This window comes from Nestor notabilis, unplaced genomic scaffold (assembly GCF_000696875.1).
Source record: "Nestor notabilis isolate BGI_N333 unplaced genomic scaffold, ASM69687v1 scaffold6422, whole genome shotgun sequence".
Lineage (NCBI taxonomy): Eukaryota > Metazoa > Chordata > Aves > Psittaciformes > Psittacidae > Nestor > Nestor notabilis.
The window spans coordinates 1-10912 of NW_009917806.1; the positions used below are offsets into that span (position 1 = coordinate 1).

The following is a 10912-nucleotide window of genomic DNA, read 5'->3' on the forward strand; positions in this document are numbered from 1 at the left end:
TGCACGGAGGAGCCCTAGTTTGCAGCGTCCTGTCCTTGGTGTGGGTGCAGCGGGTTTGCGCTCGGGGAGTCCTGCGGGGCGGCCGAGCTGGTGCGGGCCTTTCCCATCCGTTGCCGGTCGTGCTCCTTGCGGAGTGGTTGTGTGTTTCATTGCCGTGGCAAGAGGTTGGGCGCTTGTGGAAAGTTGGTAAAAATACTGCAAGGGTGCCAGCTCTGGCATTGGCTGCTTTTTAAGGGTGCTGTTTTCGGCCCGTCAAGCAATGCGTCCTACGTAGTTTAATTCTGGTACTGTTATAAAGTACTTGGTGTCTGGGAAAGCTTCTTTGCAGATTTTTAGCTGGTGTAAATCTTGTTCAGAGTGTACTCATTCAGACGTCCAGGGAAGAGCAGGTATGCATATGCAGAACCTTGCTAAAGAGAAAATCTTTAGCTTCTCCATTTACCCTCTTATTTCTTTTGGGGTTGGTATGTTCAAACCAGAAAACGAGTAGTTTGGTTTAATATAGTGATAGGTAGGGTGAGGAGCCCTCACTAAAGGTTGGTACTATATGGCCATTACTGTAATGATCTTTAGCATCTCAACTGCATTACTTTCTAGTTGTCTTTAGTCTCTTCCACATACTGTGAGTTTTGAAATAGAAGTATGTCCAAAAATCTTACGGTTGTAGATAAGTCACATACGAAATGTTGACCATGTTGATGCTGAATGTGTAATTTATTTCTTACAGGGGATATCTTGACAACATAACAGCAATTGGGCCCAGAACAGTTGGAAGTCCAGAAAATGAAGTTCTTGCGGTTAATTACCTCTTAGAACAAATTAGGGCAATAGAAAGAGAAAGAACAGATGCTCACAAGATATCTGTAGACATACAGAGGCCCACAGGCTCCTTCAGTATTGACTTTTTAGGAGGCTTTACTAGTTACTATGCAAACATAACCAATGTTGTAGTGAAGCTGGAACCCCGAAATGGAGCTGAGCATGCAGTGTTATCCAATTGTCACTTTGATTCCGTACCAAATACCCCGGGTAGGTCCACATGTTAATTTTGCATTTCTGTATATTACATGAGCCACAGGGCTTGGCTTGCTGTCTTCTTCTATCAAGTAGCCTTATAAGTCACATGCTAGAATACTGCATATGTCAACTAGTCTGCTGGATATCAGAGAGATTCAGTATTTAGAGTGACAGTTTGGTTCTGTTAAAAGCAAGGATTTCACTTTCAGTTTATGGGAGGCAGCAAATTACAGATTTGCAGTCTAACTATATTTAGGCTTCTAAAAAGTTTGATTATATCTACCTTTGTTATAATTCCCTGCTTATGCATGTAGTTCATGTGCTGCTTCCACCTGTTGTTCAGGTCTTTCATCTTCCCGTACTTCTGTACTGATTTAATCCTGGTTTTCCTTTCAAAGGATGCTTTATGCCACAGACTGTTCCCACCCCCACTAACCAGTCTGTGTTTACCTCTCCCTTTGCTGCTATCATACTTTCTCTCTTTATCTCAAATTTTTAGTTTGATATCCTTAAGTTAAGACCTTTTTTAATTTTTGCATTTAAAGCTTCCGTCTCAAAAGACTTTGGCGATGAAAGATTAAGGTTCTGTTGCCTTGGTAGTGTCTACATCTTGCCACTACTTTCACTGTTGCATACTGTCTTACACTTGTCCCCCCGCATTTTATAAATGTAATCATGTTAAATAATTATTGCAGCAAGGGTGTAAACAGCTTTGTTATGAATGATTTTAAAGGTACCAGGAAGGTAGGGAACTGAGAACCACATGAAAACATCTGTTGTAACACTCAGCCATGCGCGTGTGCCTGTTACTGTAGAGTTCAGTCACCAACAGTACTGCTTGTACAGAAGTTTCTTCATTTACACCCCACAATATATTATTTTGACAGGTAAACCTTTTGTTTTTTAGCACATGCAACTAGTCTTACTGAGAAAACGATTATTAGCTAGAGAAACAAAGCCTTTGCCCTACTCTTTGTGCCTTTTTTTCTGTCAACAAGTAATATGCAGAACTTCTCTTTCTCCTTGGTTATATTTAGGTGAGATGAGTTTCCAACGTAAGCTTAATAACTGCATTGTTATTACACACACTAAGATTTATGAACCGCAGAGATGCTAATTACTGTATTTGTAGTCTAAATGTGGCTGCCTAGACTTAGAAAGAATATTGCACAAGCATAATACAGTGATTATTGAAACTGTCATTAAATTGATGCCCCATGTAAATTCTGTGTCTGTTTCTGACAGTTGTAAAACAGGCTTATGTCTACATCAGTTACTTTCTTTACAGTTACTCAGACAGTAAAATGCTTCACCAACATTGCACAAAGGTGCCAAAAAATACTAGTGTTTTGTATAGGATTATACAGAAACCCATGGAGGAGCTAGAAATCAGCCTGTGTGCTTGCCCCTAATCGCAAAGCAGCCTCGCCCTTCGCCACAACAATGAGGAACTGCTCTGTCTCTCATTTTCTTAGTGCACATAACATAAGCAAGAACGTTTTGTTTTCTGTTCTCGTGTATTTCTGTAAGCTATTTGCCTACAGGTTTTTTTGTTACAAAAAATGAGTTATTTAACTAGAATCAGCAGGACTCGGTGATCAGTGTATTTGAAAATCAGATAGTAAAATATCTGCTGCTGCTGCTTATGCATACAAAATAGTAAAGATTTTGGGTTTATATATTTATTCTAAATTATCTCCATACAATAAGCTAAGGCTAAAGTTTAGGCTGAGATTTGTGTTTCTTTCAGGAATGGAAGGGGCAGGTATGTCTGAATTTTGCCAAGTTGCACGCTTTGGAAAAGCTCCTTTTTTTTGAGTAAATCAAACAGCAGCTAATAAGTCTGCCCTAATAGTATGCTGCAGCCTGCCCACAGTGTCACTGACATCTCAGTGCATGTTGGCATCATATATGTACCCCGGCCTAAAAGAATGAAGTTAAATTTCTCCGTTTGCTCCCAGATTTTATGCATTAGAGTGGTACAGAGAGGTTGGTACAGCTTGCAGCAAAGCGAGGGAAATGAGACCTTGCATAAAAGATGGATGCTTAATCAAGATTAAAAAAATGGAGGGGCATGGGAAGTGTGAGGAAGTGAGAGTAAGTCTAGAGTAGTGTTGCATGAGGAACAGACTACTGAGCTCAGAGCAGAAAGCATTTTCTGCAAAGAAAGAAGGATGGTGGAAAACATCTGATAGTGAAAATACCGTATTATAATGTATACTTGCATTTTAAGAATGTTTTAAAGGTGTGAATTCTGGTGTTTCCTTTGCTTTATTTTGCAATCTTGGCCTTACATTACTTTGAGGTTTTATCCACTTGGATGCTTTAGTGGGATGCCTTGTGTGGGAATGTTTATTTTTCAATATTTGAGTATGCTTTAAGTGAAAACTGTGCCTTTGTTTATTCGTATTGTTCTTAGAAAAATAGCCAGTGATCACTTTGCTTGCTCAGTGACCTGGTTAGTTTGCTTTACTTGAACAGTAATAATGGATCTGCTCAACTTCTGAACATTATTTTTCTTTCTGCTACTGCTTTTAACAGCTATAAGCACAGGATACAAGCAGTAGCAGAAAATATACTAAACCTTGACATAAGTGTACCTCAGATTAAGTGACTGAGAGAGCATAAAGCTTTTTTATACTCTTATCTCTGTTGCAATTCTGTGTGTTTGTTGTAAGCCATATTATTCTGATTATTTTAAGGTGCCAGTGATGATGCCGTTAGCTGCGCAGTGATGCTTGAAATACTTAACATACTTTCAAAATCATCAGAGCCCCTGCAACATGCTATCATATTCTTATTCAATGGTGCAGAAGAAAATATTTTGCAGGTAAGAATATGCCGGAATTGTAAAATATACATCAAAGCTGTGTATTACGACTCTCACAAAGTAACTGCAGATATGGCTTGTATTTAATCTGTTGAAATATTAGTTAAACGCTATTTAACTAATGGCATTAGTTAACATTAACATTCTGAGGAAAATATATTTGATTTCAAAGGGAAAAATGTAGTTAGAGTAATGATATTGACCATATTAGCTTAATTAGAAGACGTGGATTTTCTGCATCTGTATTGTAAGTGATCTGGTTGCCTTCTCCAATCTTGAGTTATGATCATATGTGATAGAAAGTAACACTTGGGCTGGTCTGAAAGATATTTGACCTGTATTTTTTAATTTTGTTTTCCCATCAAGGCTAGTCACGGCTTCATTACACAACATGAGTGGGCCAAGTCAATTAGAGCTTTTATTAACCTGGAGGCAGCAGGTGTAGGAGGAAGAGAACTTGTTTTTCAAACAGGTATGAGCTTGCATTGTGTCCACTTTCTACACTAGGATAATTTGATAATAAACAATATAGACTAGAAGGAGCATTGAAAGTGACTCGTAAGCAAAAGATGGGAGAAGCTCTGTGCCTCTTTCCCAACCCTGTGTAGTAAATAAGTTGGTCTCCATCTTTAGATGTGTGTAGGCTAAAGCACAGCCACAGAAGTTGCCCAGTCGGTGGGAAGCCTGCGTAGAACTGAATTACAGAAGTTGTATTTCCCTTTTACATCTAGGTAATAAGGAGGAAAAGAGATTTGGATATATCTTGTATATTGCATACACATACTTTCATATGCTTTATTTAATTTTCACAGCAGTTCTTTCAAAGTCTTTGTAGGGAGGTGTTGGCATCAGAACTCCATCTGCTGCCCAGGATGCAGCAGAAGAACTGTGTTTTGCAGGCTACATTTAACTTCTGCTCCACCCTAGCTGGACTGCAGACTTCCTTCTACTGATAGAGCTGCTTAAATGTTTACTTGCAGGACTCTAAACAACAGTTTTGAGGTGTGATACATAGATGATGAATTGGAAACTCTGCTAAAGATTGTGTCTTCTTCATACTGGGTCTTTTTTGGGAGATGGCTCATCTACTCTGCCACTGAACAGTCAAGGCATCAGTGTTGGTTGGTTTTTTTTTCCTCCCCAAGTGTAACTAATTATTTCTCTCAAGTTTGAGTAAGTCAGCCAACACAAATTCACTTAGTATATCGCCTGTGGGGCAACAACATTTTTAAACTAGTGAGTTCCTTTGCATTAAATACCTGTTATCATAAAGATACATATCTTAACTGAAGTTTGAAAAGTATTTGTTGTAAACTTTCTGTTCATCTTTTGTTAGGACCTGAGAATCCTTGGTTGGTACAAGCATATGTAATTGCAGCCAAACATCCATTTGCCTCTGTGGTAGCACAGGAAGTATTTCAGAGTGGTATTATCCCAGCAGATACAGACTTCCGTATCTACAGGGACTTTGGCAACATTCCAGGTATGTTACCAAGAGACATGTCAATGCGCATTATGCAATCATTTATTTTAAGTTTTTAAGAAGGAGGCTGTTCTGCAATTCACTATGTGGAGGTCCACCAATCTGATTTGTCTTTCAGTTTGGGAGCAAATTTTCTTGCTTATTTTCTAAGGCAAGAGCCTTTAGATTTGTTTAGTTGTGCAGGTTGTTAAGGATCTTTTTTGGAGATTGCTGTTTTCCAGAAAGTTTCCTGAAAATCCAAGAGTTAACAGTATGCTATCAAACATGCTGTTCAGAAACATTTTGGTAATGAAGCCAATAATCTGCTTGTGGGAATTAAACGTTTGTACATAATGGATAAACCAAAACCATCTTTTTTAGAGATACTGACTTAGTAATGAGTGTGTTTTCATAACTTTTATTTGGTCATAATCAAGCACAGGACAGCAGTTTTTTTAGCTTTGCTAATCTGTTTATAGTTTGCTATCAGTTCTACAGAGAATTATCAGTGGAAGAAAATGTGGAGAACACAGTGCAAACACAATTCAAGGGAATGTAAACTTCTGTAAATCCTTGCTGTCTGGCACAGGTTGTTGACATCAGTTGTCAGTGATACCTCTGAAATGATTCTTAGAACAAAACTTATTGGCATATTCTGTTCCAAAGAATGTGCATGAACTGTTGGCATAAACTGTTCCAAAGTATGCTTTTAGCCTGAAAATAAAGTAGCTGATTTTGTCAATGAGTTTTTCTTTGTTCAGAATTATACCTGGATCATAAATAGTAAGTGAATTCTCACTGACATCTGTTTTTTTCTAAACAAATACAGATTAAGTAATTAATACAAATTAAGTAATTGCCTTTTTTGAGAATTTAAGAATTTTCAGACTGGCTATTTGAAAAGCTGCTTACAAATGGGAAATAAAAATAACACATGTAGTATTTGGGAAGGTGCTTCTATAGCTCCACAGTGCTGCTTTTTGTTACTTTTCAGTATGTATACCTATTGATGTTTTACTAGTAAATGTTTGGAATTGTCTTGTTCATCTTCTCTGAAGCTGAGATGATTAGTAAATCTCGTGTTTCTCAGTAAAGATCAGTTTGATTTGCATGACATCAGTACAGTACATTAGAAAGGTCAGATATTTTAAAATGCTTTTAAAGTTTCCTTTTTTAAATACACGTGGAATCTCAATTATACTTCCTTCTGCAAAGCAGATTATTTTGTTCATCTTCAAGGATAGTGAGTGGGCTGCAAAGTAGCACAACGTTTTGTGTAAAATGCATCTGAGGCTTTCACATGTTTGTTTTGAGGTTTTAGGTTACGTAATTTCAAATATGCTTTTTCTGTCTCTGTAGGAATAGATCTGGCTTTTATTGAAAATGGCTACATTTATCATACAGAATATGACACATCAGACAGAATTTTAGCAGATTCCATTCAGAGAGCAGGTTAGTATTTCAAGAATTTGGTCATTTATGAAACTTGCTGCTTTCTCATTTTGCTGTAAGACTACCACCACAAGAAATTCATAGTTTTAGTTACACATTTAGAACATGCTAGGCATGTTCCAAAGAACAAAGAATTAACTGAATACATGTCTTTAAAATACAAAGGATATATGTTTGCTCAACTTAGGAAGATAAACCTTTTCAGCATCCAGTAATGTTGTTTTGAGGGTAACTGTGGAATCTAATAAAGGTTAAAATCTAGTTATTGATACATGCATTCCTTTTCTCTCAGTAAGTCTCCTTATTGATTAATGTTCATTGTGGGAAGTTTATGGTTAAGTTTGGGGCATAGAGACTTGATCTGCCAGCGGGGATTTTTCTTTTAGAATGGTCTCGGTCAAACTTAAGTGGTCGCACACAGTCCTGTTGATAAACGGGGCTTATTTGCTACTAAGAGGTCATGCTCATAGCAGGCTATTTGACAGATTGCAGTTTAAGAAAATTACAGCAAGACCTCTAGTTTCCCAGGAAAACTAATGAAATCCTAAGTGCCTCTGGGACTTTGACCATTTCCCTCTTTATGCTTATACAGAAGTCAGCTTAGATCTGTAGCATGAGTGAAAGTTTTAAATGCTTTCTTGAAGTGCAAATTCCAAGACAGAAAGTAACTTTTCTAATTTCCTTTCTGAAAGATGACTTTACCATTTAATCATGGTGGTTACATATAGCATCTCTTGCTTAATGTGTCACAGCTGGGGGGGGGAAATGAAAAAAAGACAACCTTTTCAGCCAATAAGCACTTTTACAGGTCAAGTAGAAGCAAAATGAAAGTTAAGAAACACTACTGTTCTCAATTAAGTACGTGTTTTTGCTGTACTCTGGGAAAGAAAAAGTTGTTTGGTACCTCGTATCCTACAAAGGAAACCTCCTTGTTTCCTATCTTACAGTCATCTCGGGAAAGCAAGGCAGGTAATTAATAGTTATTGAAACATGTAGGGGTTACTAATGGCAAGGAGAAAAGGAGGAAGACTGGGAAATTGTAAACTCCTCTGTGGGTTAACCGTGAAGTCCAGTGCATAATATCAGACCTCAAGAAAGCCAACTGTATCCTGGGCTGCATCAAAAGAAGTGTGACCAGCAGGTCAAAAGAGGTGATCCTGCCCCTCTACTGTGCTCTCCTGAGACCTCACTTGGAGTATTGTGTACAGTTCTGGTGTCCTCAGAAGGACATGGAGCTGTTGGAGCAAGTCAGAGGAGGGCCACAGGGATGATAAGACGACTGGAGCACCTCCCGTATGAAGACAGGCTGAGAAAGTTGGGGCTGTTCAGCCTGGAAAAGAGAAGGCTGCGTGGAGACCTCACAGCAGCCTTCCAATATCTGAAGAGGGCATACAAGGATGCTGGAGAGGGACTCTTCATTAAGGACTGTAGTGGTAGGACAAGGAGTAAAGGGTTCACACTCAAACGGGGGAAATTCAGATATAAGGAAGAAGTTCTTCACAGTGAGGGTGATGAGGCACTGGAACAGGTTGCCCAAGGAAGCACTAAATGCTCTTTACCTGGCCGGTGTTAAAGGCCAGGTTGGACAGAGCCTTGGGTGACATGGTTTAGGGGGGTTGGAACTAGATGATCTTAAGGTACTTTGTAACCCTAACTATTCTGTGATTCTGTGACTCAAGGGCTGAATGCTTTACTGCCCCTTTCATTGCAACAGTGTTCAGATACATGAAGCTTCTCAAGTACACTTATTTTAGCTGTATAGGTCAGCTCATGAAAATACTATGCTATGCCTACCATTGAATACCTATTTCACAGTAATCAGTTGTATGCTCATGTCATTGAGGATATTTCAGTACAGTTCTGGGGTTTTTTTAAGAATGCTTACATTTAAAAAATGGTGTGTGCTGATTCGTCACCCCTGATACAGTTATGTTGTGCATTTGCTTTTTCAATAGGCGACAATATTCTAGCAGTCCTGAAATATCTAGCAACATCAGATAAGTTGGCTAAATCCTTTGAGTATCGACATGGAAATGTTGTGTTCTTTGATGTACTTGGCTTATTTGTCCTGGCTTATCCTGCTCGTGTTGGCACTATCATGAACTATATTACAGCAGTTACTGCTTTTTTTTATCTAAGCAAGAAAGTAATACAGCCCAAAACCAGAGGTAAGTCTAGTTCTTGGTGGAAAAAATTAAAAATCAATCCCATTACTCTTTAATGAATAACAATTAGTAGATGAAGAAGTGTTCAGGTGAACTTCAGAAATAAATTTCAGGTGTGCAGCATGCCATAGAAGTTCCTTTGTATCTATATTTCTCAACTGGGAATGATTATGAGGGTCTATGATGTCTAGCACTTATGAATCATCATGTCTCTCACCCTTTCACAAAGATTAAAATAGAATCCTATGAAAGATCTGAAAATGAAAAAAAACTTACTATCTACAGAAATTCTGTTAGCACGGGTAGGGCTTCAGAATCATGTTTCTTTAGCACACATCTGTAGACAGAAGCAAATGAGAAAAGAAGGATTGGGGAAAAAGATAACAAAGCTTAATAAAGGGTATAAAACAACTGAAATCTTCTAGTTAGACCTTTTCAGGTATGTGTAGGAACATACCTGCTAAAGAAAATAAAAATGTAACAGAAACACAGCCTCCAACACCACCCCACAAAATCCAGCAAACATCTTTGAAGTAAGAAAAAGTTACAAGAAAAGCAACTCTGGTTTTATTTTGGTTTTGAAATTTTATAACTGGCAGAGTGGATCAGCTGGTTCCCTAGCAAAATTTTTACATTTGGGAACATGGTGATCCACGTAATACACTACTAGCCTGGGAATAGATCTTGCAGTGAGGAAGACTTCAAAAAGACTTGCAAAGTAATAGGCAAAATGATTTAGACTGTTGCTGAGAAATCTTCAGAGTGGACTCCTCATGCAGGTTTATTTTTGTTATTAAAGCAATCACACTGTGGAGTAACTACAGTCTTGATGATAGTCTGCAGTAGAATACAAAACTGTTGAAACTTCTGTTTTCTTCTTCATAGATATTCATACCCTGAAGAAATTCTTTACTGCATTTGGCATAACACTGATAAGCTGGATCTGCACACTGGTGACGGTCCTTATGGTGGCAGTGTTTGTCTCTGTCATTGGACGGTCTCTTTCTTGGTACACCCATTTCTATGTTTCTGTGTTTCTGTATGGCACTGCGGCTGCAGCTAGTCTCATTCTTGTGCATACACTAGCCAAGAAGTTCTTCTACAAGGTAGGCTTGACTTTGTTGCTAATCTTGAAGGGTAATGTAATATGTCATCTGTGGAAGACTTAATATTTGAGTTGATTAAAAAAGATGCAAAAGGTTTTCTGTATCAGACAGAAATATTGCTGTAATAACTGCTTTGTCTAAGTATAGGGGTTACTGAATCAGAGAGTTAAGAGCTTCATGATTTAAGGCTTTCTCCTTGTTAATGACATTTAGGAGCTGCTTCAGGAAAAAAGTCAAAAACCTAGCATAATCCATTATAAGGCACTGTTTCTTTCCTTATCTGCACCTTCACTTCTTGCCATAGTTTCGGTGATAAGAGAGCAAATCAACAGTTGGAGAACTTAGATTTTTTGATATCTTTTGGTGTTTTAGTTCATGACCAGCAGGTCAAGAGAGCTGATTCTGTCCCTTTACTCCCCTCTCGTAAGACCCCACCTGCAGTACTGTATCCAGCTCTGGGGCCCCAACACAAGAGGGTGCCTGACAGATGATGGTCTTCCAGAGCAGAAGTCAGCTACTTGAGCCTGGTAGGTTTAGGTTTTAGGGGCAGTAATATTTAATCATTCAGCTTGCTGTTACTTGTCTTCTTACCCATGTGTATAAGCTTTGGGCAAGGAAATTGAGGAAACCTGTCAGTCAAATGTAGCTTCATGGAAATATTTGAAGAAGGTTTAAGAACTTACTGAAATTTGATTGTATTGCAGCTTCTGGGTGGATCCATCGTGTCCTTATCTGGAAGTGGGTTTTTTTAATTGTCTGGGGAAGGAGAGTGTTAACTTGTATATTAGGTTAACAAGCATACATATATGATAGTGTCCTTTTGTGGAAAAGATCAGCCATTTATAAAATAGATGCAGTGTTACCATTTTCTAGTCTTTCG

At 38.3% G+C, this 10912-nt stretch overlaps 1 protein-coding gene across 1 annotated transcript in view; it reads left to right on the forward strand.

Annotated features, from left to right (window-relative positions):
• Positions 1-234: 234 nt before the first annotated feature.
• Positions 235-10912, forward strand: part of ERMP1 (endoplasmic reticulum metallopeptidase 1) — a gene marked incomplete at its 5' end in the record, with an annotated part of 17174 nt that continues 6496 nt past the window's right edge. The window contains 8 exons of the mRNA XM_010009410.1: positions 235-259; positions 726-1029; positions 3720-3847; positions 4214-4319; positions 5184-5330; positions 6669-6761; positions 8717-8929; positions 9812-10032. Coding sequence (XP_010007712.1) covers positions 235-259; positions 726-1029; positions 3720-3847; positions 4214-4319; positions 5184-5330; positions 6669-6761; positions 8717-8929; positions 9812-10032 — 1237 coding nt within the window. The remainder of the gene's footprint in view (positions 260-725; positions 1030-3719; positions 3848-4213; positions 4320-5183; positions 5331-6668; positions 6762-8716; positions 8930-9811; positions 10033-10912) is intronic.